At 39.0% G+C, this 12536-nt stretch overlaps 1 protein-coding gene across 2 annotated transcripts in view; it reads left to right on the top strand.

Annotated features, from left to right (window-relative positions):
* The window catches only part of wdhd1 (WD repeat and HMG-box DNA binding protein 1), an 89779-nt gene that overhangs the window by 27167 nt on the left and 50076 nt on the right, over positions 1-12536 (top strand). For both annotated transcript variants that reach the window (XM_063049169.1, XM_063049161.1), the window contains exons 5-12: positions 1816-1927; positions 2159-2209; positions 3312-3407; positions 3784-3876; positions 4230-4336; positions 7107-7236; positions 8376-8580; positions 10684-10853. In XM_063049169.1, the coding sequence (XP_062905239.1) occupies positions 1816-1927; positions 2159-2209; positions 3312-3407; positions 3784-3876; positions 4230-4336; positions 7107-7236; positions 8376-8580; positions 10684-10853 (964 nt within the window). The remainder of the gene's footprint in view (positions 1-1815; positions 1928-2158; positions 2210-3311; positions 3408-3783; positions 3877-4229; positions 4337-7106; positions 7237-8375; positions 8581-10683; positions 10854-12536) is intronic.

The raw sequence follows: 12536 nt of genomic DNA, 5'->3' as shown, positions 1-12536 counted from the left end.
TGTATTTAGGTTACTGATGATATACAAAGCCAGGTAGCAGTGTGAGTTGCAAAGGGGATGTAGGGAGGTATCAAATGGACACAGACAACCTAAGCACGTGGATGTGACATACCGATGATGATAAAAATTTTGAGATTACTCACTTTAGTAGAAAAAAAAGTTGAGAATCTGACAAGTATTGTCGATTAGAGGTTGTTCTTGTACATCAAACATTGAAAATTAACATGCAGGAGCAACAAACTGTTGGAAGATTGATGGTTAATTTACTCTTATTGCAAAAGGATTTTAGTCAATGTGTAAAGACATGGTGCTGAAATTATTTGGGATCCCTAATAAGATCACAAAGAAGTCATTGTGTACAGTACTAGTCTTCTTGCCCACAGAGGCATTGGGGTTTCACTAAATTGATTGAGGTGATTCAGGATGGGTGCGGGGAGGGGTATGGTTTTGTTTTGGCAGAAGAACCAAGGATGGTCCCATTCTCTTCATCGTTCAGAAGAATGAGAGGACAAATCAGATTCCTATGAGTTTTGATATGTAGGTGTGGTGATGACGTTTCCCCAGCAGAGGTGTTTTGATTGTAAGATAGAAAATGCAAGTACTTGGTAAGACAAGCTGATTATGGATAGTTGGCACAGTTCTGTGTCAGAGACCACATTTCACAAATTCATTGAGTTCTTTTTTGAACAAGTAGCCAAGAAGGTCATGAGGGCAGGGTAGTAGATGTGGTCTATATGGACTTCAGTAAGGCCTTTGAAAAGATTCCACATTGTGGACTGCTGTGGAAAGTTATATCACATGGAATTCAGGTTTTTAGACTGGAGGCCTCTGACTGATGGTGTTCCCTAGGGAACCCATTGCTAATTGTCATCTATATTAATGCTAAGTAAGCTTGTAGGACGTTAAAATAGGTGATGTTATTGGCAGTGAATCAATACTTGCAAAGGGATCTTTATTAGCTGGGTAAGCAGGCCAAGGAATGGAAAATAGAGGCTAATTTTGCCAAGGGCAAGATGTTGAATTTTGGGATAACAAATGAAGGTAGAATTTAGACAGTGTTAGGCCTTTGGGGTTTGTTATAGATCAGAAGGATCCAGGAATACAAGTATACGATTCTCTGAAAGTGGCATTACAGATCGACAGGATGACAATGAAGGCTTCTGATATGCTGCCTTTCATCAGTCAGGGTATTGAGTGTTGACGCTGGGACATTTATGTTGCATTTGAACAAGAAGTTAGTAAGGCTATATTTAGTATGTTATACTTGGTTTTGGGTCACTCTACTATAAGAAAGATGCTATTAAACCGGAAGGAGTACAGAGGAAATTTACAAGAATGCTGCCAAGATTTGAGGGACTGAGTTCCAGACAAAGGTTAAGCAAGTTGGGACTCCTTTTCATTTGAGCTTAGAAAAAGGAGGGGTGATCTTACAGAGGAATATCCAATCATGAGAGGCACAAATAAGGTGAAGGATCTTGGTCTTCTTCCCAGTTTTGGGAATCAAGAACTAAAGAGCGTAGGCTCAAAGTGAGATGGGTGAGATTTAATAGGAACCTGAGTGATAACTTTTTCACTCAAATTGTGGTCAGTGTATGCAAGGAGCTGCCAGAAGAAGTGGTTGTGGTAACTATATTAACAACATGTAAGGGGTGCAGGAAAATGGTAATGAGGTACAAGATTGGATCTGATCTCATTGCAGTTAACACTGTGAACTAAACAGAACGCCTGCTATTTCTTATGTTCTCATGATCTATTTTTCTTCAATTGAATTATGAATGTTGCTTCAAGTTTTTGTATTGTGTCTTCAATTTGCAGTGATTTTATGGTAAAGATCATTGATGTTAAAGACAATAGTCAACAGAAGACAATTCGAGGTCATGATGGTCCTATTCTCAGTGTGGCTTTTGACCCAAAGGATGTGTATCTGGTAATTAATTTAAAATCACTTGATTCACATAGAATCTTTAGTAGCACCTTGAATTGCTTCAGCCATGGAACAATTGTGGTAGACTTTATATTACCTGAGTAGGTTTACAATGTTTGCTTTTGGTATTTTTGATATTTTAAGTGATAGTGGCATGCAATATTTACAACTCTTGTGCAGTTCAATACTTCAGTAGCTTTGTTCATAATAATCTCAAGGTGTTTTATTTTTCAGGCTTCCTCCAGCTGTGATGGATTAGTATGTATTTGGAAAATATCTGATCAGGTTAGTTGGATAAGTCTTATAGTTTACATTATGTGATCAGTATTAGGAACGAAAATGTGCCATTTGTGTTATTCTTTAAAATGTTCTGAAGAAAAATTATGATTTGACTCATATTGAGGTTGAGAAATCTACATCTAAGTCCCATGCAAAGTCAGAGTTGCGGTTAATCTAGAATGAATTTGAACTTTGTGTTCTTGAGGTAGCACCTCATGTTTTATGTTCTTGTGCCTTTGACTTGCCATGCCTTCCATTGATGCAACATGAGGACACTTTCAGCAGCACATCTGTAGAAGTCAGAATCAGATTTACTATCATTGACATACGATGTTAAATTTCATGCTGCAGAACAGTGCAAAGATATATAAATTACAAAAGTAAATGAATTGTGTAAGAAAAAGGAATAATGAGGTAATGATCATGAGCCTTCCAGAAATCTGATGGCAAGGGGAAAAAGCAGTTCTGAAAGTTTTGGATAATGTCCTTCAGGTTACTAAGGTGCCACCTTGATGGTAGTTATGAGAAGGGGGCATATCCTAGATGGTGAAGATCCTTGGTGATGGATCCCGTCTTCTTGAGACACTGTTTCTTGAAGATGACCTCTATGGTGGAGATAGTTGCTCCCATGATGAGTCTACAACCCTGTGTGGCTTCTTACAGTCCTGTGCATTGAAGCCTCCACGCTAGGCTCTGATACAAGCAGTCAGAATGCTCTCCACTTTACATCTGTAGAAATTTGATAGAGTCTTTGGTAGCATACCAAATATGCTCAAACTCTGAACAAAGTAGAGCCACTGGTTTGCTGCCTTCATGATTGCATTGATGTATTGTGGCCAGGATTGAATCTTTCAGATGCTGACACTGGAACTTAAAGCTGCTGCTCCTTTCCATTGCTGCTCCTTCAGTGAGGCTTGTTATGTATTCACCCAACTTCCTCTCCTTTTAAATCCACAATCAGTTCCTTGGTCTTGATAGAATGTTCCATGATATGCCCAAGTTTTTTTCATGAAAAGAAACAAGTATTTCAAGTTGCTTATATGTGGTTTACAACATGACATGTTTAATAGGTTTGGCAATCGTCTTAAAGTATCGTTCTGCTTTGTAGACACTTGCATCCAGTTGGCCATTGCTAACCAAGTTCAATGAGGTGAACCGTGCTACATCCATCTGTAGACTTGAGTGGCAACCAAAGTCTGGAAAGGTAAATAGTTTCAATTGCTTTAGCTTGTGTTGTCCTAGCTGCACAATGTTGTAGTGTGCACTTCCCAAGTTTTGATGGCCGTTCATCTGAAGCAGGTTGTAAGTGATAAGTGGGATATTGTTAATATTTGTAAGTGAAAAACAGTTCTCTAAACAGGATGTATTTACTGCAAATCATCAATCTTGAACAATGTGCACTGTGTCTTAAGCATGGTGATTCGTTTCTTCAGAGCTCATCTGATAAACTTTGAAAATAGGTTAAAGGAGCAGAGACTGAACAGATTTGGGATATTACGTTTTGATATTTAATAAGGTAAGCATGTCTGAAAGTTTTCTTTAGTCTAACTTTTTATTCTCTGTTTGGTACATACACTTAGTTCTTGGCTGTTCCAGTCGAAAAAGTTGTAAAACTGTATGAAAGAGAATCCTGGGAAAATGTTGCCGATCTTTCAGATGACAGCATTACGATGGTAAGCTTTATATAAAAATTAAAAGCAGTTTTCTTGGATATAACAGCAGAAAGTATATATGTATTAGGAAAATGATTTCATGAAGCAGGAATAGTTTAACTCAACTTAAATACTTAATTGAAAATAGCATTAGTGTTTGAATATCATAGAAAAATCAATGTTTTAACCAAAATAATGGAAATATGTTTCTGGAGGAAAGAGTTTGTTTCATAAATACTCTTGTATTTATATGTTATAAAGTATTCTTGCTAATTGAAAGTTATTTCATAGAGACTTGGATACTGTTGAAAAGCATAATAGACAATCTTTTCAAGAATTACATGAATAAATTATATTCTTTTTATTTCCTCTAGCCATTAAATGTTGTATCATGGTCTCCATGTGGTGATTATGTAGCTGCTGGGAGTATTGATGGATCCATGGCAGTATGGAATGTACAGACGAAAAAATGTATAGAAAGGTATTATACTGCTATTGATTTGTGAAACTTTGTTATCATTTGTGAATTTAGAATATGAACTCGTACTGAATTGTGCAATAGTTAGATCTCTTTTATTTTTCTGTTAAAGGAAATCTGAGCATTGGTTAAAACTTTGAAATTTGTCAGAAATCTATGATACGACAGTAGATATTGTGAAGTTGTTTCCCCCAGCTGGAAACCTTGAAATTTGGGGCTATGTGCTTACCCTAAGGGTAAAGGTTTGAGATAAAGTGAAAACCTTTTTTCCCTGTTGGCTCTCTATACTCTGGAGGACTGGAAACTCATGAATGATCGGAAATGTGCAATGTCAAAGGCAGGGGAGTGACTAGTTAAAATCAAAACTATGAGTAGTGATAAGTGGGTCATTTTTTCAGATTGGCAGCCAGCATCTAGTGTTGGCTGGTATTATAGATTAATGCTGGGAGCCTGAACTATTTATAATCTATATTCATTACTTGGATAAAAACACTTCAAGTACTGTAGCCATGTTTGCTGATTATACTAAAATAAATAGGTTAATATGTTCTAAAGAAATCACAAACGGCTATAGATTAAGTGAATGGGCAAAAGACTGTTAGATGAAATATAGTGTGGAAGATTGTGACATGTTCTTCCACAATCCACCATCCTATCTGTGAGATTTTTTCTTCAGCCCTTCATTTCTTCCACCTGTCACCTCCTAGCTTCTAATTTCAACCCCCCCCCCCGCACCAATCTACCGTCTCCCTCGCCTGTCCTCACCAATCACCTGCCGGCTTGTACTCCTTCCCCATCCTCACCTTGTTCTGGCTTCTGCCTCCTTTCTTTCTAGTCCTGATGAAGGGTCGCGACCCAAAACATCGAATGTTTGTTCTCTTCCATAAATACCCTGTGACTTGCTGAGTCCCTCCAGCATTTTGTGTGTTGCACAAGATTCCCAGCATCTGCGGAATCTCTTGCACTTATGACCACACCTTGTAAAGCCTCAGTATTACATCCTTGCTTTTATGTTCAAGAACTCTTGAAGAGAATGCAAACATTACTTTGCCTCCTTACTTTAATTTTATTTTATTTAGAGCTATAGCACAGTAACAGGTCCTTCTGGTCCAACAAGCCAGCACCACCCAAATACTTCCAAGTGACAAATTAACCGTATATCTTTTGTTTTGGAATGTTGGAGGAAACCCACACAGGCATGGAGAGAATGTACAAACTCATTACTGTACTGGCAGCTGTGGGAATCAAGCCTTGGTCGCTGGTACTGTGAAGTTTTACGTTACTCGACTGCCTCTGTGACTAACTGCTACTAAGACTCCTTAGGGAAGTTCTGCATTAGGACTCCCTAAGTACCTTTGCACCTCCAATTTTTGAATTCTCTCCCCATTTAAAAAGTAGACTACACCTTTATTTCTTTTACCGATGGGCATGACCATACACTTCCCTGCAATAGATTCCATCTGCTACTTTGTCTGTTCTCCCAGTCTGTCCAAGTTCTTCTGCAAACTCCCTGCTTCCTAAGCACTACCTGCTTCTCCACCTATCTTTGTATCATCTGCACACTTGGCCACATGACCGTCAGTTCCATCATCCAGATCATGAAAATATAACGCGAAAAGTAGGGGACCTAATACTGAACTCCGTGGAACATCACTAGTCACTGTCAGTCAACCAGAGAAGGCCCCCTTTATTCTTAATCTTTGCCTTCTGCCAGCTAGCCAGTCTTTTGTCCATGCTTCTACCTTTCCCTGTACTACCATGGACTCCTACCTTGCTCAATAGCCTCACGTATTGCACCTTCAAAAGACCTTTTGAAAATCCAAGTAAACAATATCTACTGACTCTTTGTAACTGCTTGTTACTTCCTGAAAGAATTCCAACCAACCTGTTAGGCAAGTTCTCCTCTGAAGGAAATCATACGGATATTGGGCTATTTATCATGTGTGGTTTAGAACTTATAGAATTCTAGAACTTTCATTCTACCTCTTTGTTCTTGTGATAATAGGCAGATAATTTTGTCACTTTTATTCACTTTGCTAGTGGAAATATCACCCCACCCACTTACCACCTTTCACTCCTTGCAACTCCAAGCCTCATTCCTTAATAAAACGTGCTGGTGATGCATCGGGCAGTTTTGACTCCCCTTTGGCGAGCCTTCCTGTCTGTTGTAGTCCAGTTTCCACATCATGCTGTGATGCAGCATGTTGGGGTGCTCTCTACTGCATATCTGTAGAAGGACATGAGTATAGATGTGCATAGTCCAGCTCTCCAGCCTCCTCAGAAAGCAGAGATGTTGGTGAGCTTCCCTGATTGTGTAGAGTGTTCTGGGACCTTAAGAGGTTGCGCAATATATCCACTCCTAGGGATTTGAAACTGCTTATAGTTTTCACTGCTGATGTGTGAAGAGGGGTGTGAGTTCTGAAGATGATGACCATTGCCTTTGTCTTGATGACATTGAGGAAGAGGTTATTTGCCTGCCACCAGGCTTAGAGCTCTTCCACCTGCTCTCTGTAGGCCATCTCATTGTTGTTGGTGATGAGCCCCACCATTGTCATGTCATCGGTGAACTTGACTGAGATTACTCAGATGTTTGGTCCTGCAATCATGTGTGAGCAGAGCGTACAGCAATGGGCCCAGCACACAACCCTGGGGGCACTGCAGCTGTTTCAGCAATAAAGCTTCTTTTTCTGCAGCTGGTATGTTTGCTGTCTTTCAAAAGAGTTGTTAAATGTCAAATATGATATATTAAGTGTTATGAAATGTGTTTCCTTAGATTGCGGCATGAGAAGGCTTATCGAATATGTGCAATGGCATGGCACCCTTTGAAAGGAAATCTAGCTTATACGGATTCTGAAGGAAATTTGGGGATGTTTGAAGGGATTTGGGCAGATGTTAGCAGTAAAGTAAGTTGGAGAGAATGTTAACAGAGTGCTTAGTTCCTTGTGTAATTTAGTGTTGTTATGCTGTGTCCTTTTTAAACATGCTACTGAGGTGGTAACCAATGGTAAATAAAGTTAAAGCTCCTTTATTTAATTGTGCCTTTGTACTAAATCTATTTTCATAAATATTGTGTGTTTATATTAGTGCATGTACAGCTTAAGTACATGTGTTATTGCTATTCTCTTACTTTGGCAGAAAATTGTTATATTAATTAACTTTAATTAACAAATGTTTGTTCAACACTCTAAAATGCTTTTGCTGCCTTTGTATAAACATTTTTGATTTTATTGCTTGTTTTAAAAACATGGGGGATTCCAGTTAATTAGGCCATTGGTTAATTGGGGCAGCTGCTTATTTGGGACAACTCTTAAAGAACAAAAATTAATTGAGAAAATAGCCGAGATCCCATTTATTTATTTGGGACACTATGGTACTTAATTGAGACAGGAGATTGTTGCCAAACAGTTTGCAACGAGCATTAGTTACATGCTTTTGTGAGGCCATTAGACACTACACCATGCTTAGAGCAAACAGTTTTAAAAGGTGTCAGTTGCATGTGTTTGTGTTCAAAAAGCAGTGATTTTTGTCACTGATAGTTGGCAAGAAATAAGTAATACAACAATTCAGAATTGTTTTGCTCACTGCGGTTTCAAGCATTCAGGCTTGGAGGTGCCAGAAATGGCCAGGAGTGAAAATGAAACCATTTCACCACTTCAACATATTAGGAACTACAAAGAATTGTTAATTTACAATAATCAAAAGAACATGGTAATATTCACTGGATGAATTCCTCCGTTGACAACTATTAGGAACTAATACACAGTTTTATAGTACTGTAGTAATATTGGTAGAGTTCTAATTGGCTCTGTATTTCATTTAAATACATAATTTATTACTCAGTTAAACAGTAATTTGTCTTTTTTAAATACCTTTTTAATCATTTCCATGAAATTTTGGCTAATTGGGGCAGCCGCCTAATTGGGCCAAAATGTACTATCCCAATGTGTTCCAATTATCTGGAATCCACGGTACCTTATTAAAGATTCAAATACTTCAGCTCAAATCAGTTACTATACATTAATGGATTGTTTTTTTTGCTTAGGGATTGACTTCGCATTCCACTGCTACTACAGTGAGTGATTTATTTGATGAAGAAAGTGGTGACTTGACAACAAAAGAAACCTATCTGTCACAGCCATCACCAATAAGGCATCCATTAGCAGATGATGATGATGAAGATGACGATGTGATGGGCATAGTCAACCGGTCTCGATATCATCGGGCAATTGAAGATGATAACTCGCATGGTATGAGGAGCAATGATTTTTTTTTGTGAAAATATCAATGCATCCATCTTCAGAAGAGACAAGGATGAGTCCTGCCAAAGGGTTTCGGCCGGAAATGTCGACTGTATTTTTTTCCATAGATGCTGGCTGGCCTGCTGAGTTCCTCTCGCATTTTGTGTGTGTTGCATCCATCCTTTTGGCTTTTTTAATTTATTTTCATTATTCATGATAATTTAAACCACAGTGGTGAAGAATAGTAAACTGGATGTCATTTTTTGATTAAAGAATCAGGAATGGCGATTTAACAGTTTTTAAAGGGGGAATAAGAAATCCATCTTACTATATCCGTAAAATATATTTTCTGTTTCCTTGCATTCGGAACTACTGATTTTAAATGAGCACAACTTCTTGTGTGGGAATATGTACTTCTGTAACCAGTTTGAAAATTTTTTGAATGTGCTAAGAAACATTATGCAAATGACTTAGCAGTAAGGATATCTTTGATTGTGAGGTGTGGCAGAATTTAGTCAGACATGGTAGCTTGAAACAGCTGTAGACCCTTAACTAGACAAATGTGGATTACCACGATCTGTAAAATCATGGCCTGGCACTATTCCATTATAATCAAGCCCAACAATTGTATTTGGTTCTAACAAGGAGTATGTAGGAACATGCCAGTGTAATACCAGATATACCAAGAAAACAAGGTGTCAGCCTGATGAAATTGCAGTACAATTAATGCATTCCCATAAGAATAGATTCTTGGCCTGGCAAATCTGGTCATAAATGGTGATAGATAATTAAGCAGCTAATGGGAGAAGAATGTTGAGGAATATCCCCATTCTTGGTGATGGAAGTTTGATGTTACACCAAAAGTAACCACCCCTCTACCAAGGTTATGCCAATAGTTACCTACACATGGGGCAGAAGTGTTATTTTTCCCCTTGATACTCATTGATTTCATCATTGGTAACTATTCACTAAGGTAGAAAATTACTCAGGTATATATTGTCCACAATTGCAAAACCAATCCAATCTGCTTATATAATCATATGATTGGTGTTCTGTACAGCACTGACAAAGTCGTGGAAAGTGACACTAATTTGCTATGAAAAGGCACTTGCTGTCAATTGACTGGTTTGGGCTTCGGCAGGGTTACAGCTGCAGATCTTATCACAACCTTAGTCCAGATGTGGACCTAAGATTGGCATGCATGAAGTGAGGCAGCATTTTACTGAATTGATACTGGGGAGCCCAGGTCAAATTGAAGTCAACAGGCACGCGGAGGGGGTAAAGCCTGGTTAGAGTCCTACCTCATTCATAGATGTCTTTATTGAAGAGGAATCATCATAGTTACAGGACGTTACTGCAGGTGTTCATAAGGGCACTGTCCTGAGCTCAACATCTTCTGCTGTCTCATCCATAATCCTTTCCCATTATGAGGCCAGAAGTGGGGATATTTGCTGCGGTTTCTATGAAAGCTGCTTCTATCTGAACATCCTCAAATTGAGGCAATCCATACCTACATGCACAAGACCCAGATAATATTCAGACATGCACTGATGTAGTTGCTCCACACAAAAACCAGTTAATGATTATGGAGTTGTGGCTGGTGGAGGTGTGTTGGTTGCATTCCTGAAATAAAAAGTCCATGTGAGATTTATTTATTCCTTTTAAAGTGAAGCTGCTTTGTTTGCACAACTGTCAAGAAATGCTGTTGATACTGATTGTTTTTTGGCACAGATTTCTTGAGACCAAATTTTATTTTGTATTTCAAATTTTTGAGCCATGGTTTGTGAATTCTACAAAGGCAAAATTCTGTTACCTAAATGTCTCTAACCCGGGGGTCGCCTGTACTCAAGAACAGTTTTCCATAGAGGAAATAAGTAGGAACAATTTCTGTGGTTCAGCTTCTGTCATTTCTCAAGTGTGCCAGAGAATATGTCCTGAGATATTTGATCCATTAACAAAGGAAACTATTTCAATCCTTTATATTTAATGAAAATAAATATAATTATTTGAGACTACAGTTATTATAATCACCAGGTTTTTATTTTGTAATAGTGCAGAGGGTGAAGCATAGGAATGTTTCAATCACACTTTTAAACTATAAATTTCTTTCAGATATTGGATCTCCCATCCATCTAGGTAAAGTGGCTGATGACGATGACGACCATGCTAGTATTGCACAAGCAGCACCAGTTTCTGTTGGATACACTGGACCATTGCCAACACCAAAGCAAAAGCCTTTTCAACCGTGTTCCACACCATCTCACCTCTCACATAGGTTCATGGTAAGCACCATTGCTGGTAAACTTTGTTTGTGGGGGGGATCTGGGGGTACGTCCATGGATCCCTGAAAGTTGCCTCACAGGTGGATAGGGTGGTTAGGAAGGCTTATGGAGTGTTGGCTTTCATGGGTTGAGGGATGGAGTTTGGGAGTCGCAGGGTGGTGATGCAGCTCTGTGGGACTCTGGTAGGGCCGCACTTGGAGTGCTGTGTCTGGTTCTGGTCGCCTCGCTGTAGGGGGGGATGTGGGGGCATTGGAAGGGGTGCAGAGGATATTTACCAGGATGCAGCCTGGTTTAGAGAGTATGCATTATGATCAGAGATTAAGGGAGCTAGGGCTTTACTCTGTGGAGAGAAGGAGGATGAGAGGAGACATGATAGAGGTATACAAGATATTAAGAGGAATAGATAGAGTGGATAGCCAGCGCCTCTTCCCCAGGGCACCACTGCTCAATACAAGAGGACATGGCTTTAAGTTAAGGGGTGGAAAGTTCAAGGGAAATATTAGAGGAAGGTTTTTTACTCAGAGAGTGGTTGATGCGTGGAATGCACTGCCTGAGTCAGTGGTGGAGGCAGATGCACTAGTGAAATTTAAGAGACTACTAGACAGGTATATGGAGGAATTTAAGGTGGTGGGGTTATATGGGAGGCAGGGTTTAAGGGTCGGCACAACATTGTGGGCTGAAGGGCCTGTACTGTGCTGTATTGTTCTATGTTCTATCTTATAGGAAATACAAAATAAACAACCATCCTACGTATACCTGGCCCTTAGGTTGGACTTGTTGCCTTTGGTACATGCTTGCCTTTTCTGGGCAGAATTTTGAATGAGATGACCCTTCACTCTTGACAGTACTATCAACTTTGCCAAGCATGTGCATATCCAGACATAGTAAATAGGAGCAAAAGTAGACCACTTAGTCTCTTGAGCATGCTCTTCCATCCAATAAAATCAAGGCTGATCTCATTATAAACTCAATTCTGCATTCCTTACAACCCTGGAATCCTTTCATATTGAAAATCCATTTGTCTCTGTCTTAAAAAAAATTCAAAGATTGCTTCCACTGCCTTGTGAGGTTGAGAGTTCTAAAATCTAACAACTCTCTTAGTTGGAAATCTTTACCTTGCATGTCTTAAATGGAGGATCCCTTACTTTTAAATGGTAATTCCTAGCTCTAGATTCTCCTACCAGTGAAAACATTCTCATTGCGCAAAAATTTTTACATTTGTTCCTGGACACAGTTTTAAAGTAGATGCTGACTAAAGCCAATAGGTTAGGATGCCACAGTTTTGTGATATTTAGTATACTTTCTTTCAAGAGAATTAAGAACTGATCTGAGGGAATGATCATTTTTTCATATCTATCCTTCAAAGCCAGTTACATTCCCATTTTGGTCATTATTCGAAGTTCTCCTTTGGACCTATGTCAAATCTTCAAACATGAGGCAATAAGCAAGCAGTGGGCAGACCAAGTGTTACTGGATACTGCAATTCAGGGTCTCGGGAATGATGGTTGTGAAGGCAGTTTAGTGCCTTACATGTGGTTCATTTTTCTTCTGCCTCTGCAGAATGCTGCTTAGTTGTTGTAATACCCAAACTGAACCCTATATTGAGGTCTGCAAAGTCCCAATGCCCCTCGTATTTTTACAGCTAACACTGGTTCCTTGTGTTGGCAGGAAGAATGTATGTAT

Source organism: Mobula hypostoma, chromosome 1 (genome assembly GCF_963921235.1).
Source record: "Mobula hypostoma chromosome 1, sMobHyp1.1, whole genome shotgun sequence".
NCBI classification, from domain to species: domain Eukaryota; kingdom Metazoa; phylum Chordata; class Chondrichthyes; order Myliobatiformes; family Myliobatidae; genus Mobula; species Mobula hypostoma.
This window is presented reverse-complemented; position numbering and strand designations above follow the sequence as displayed.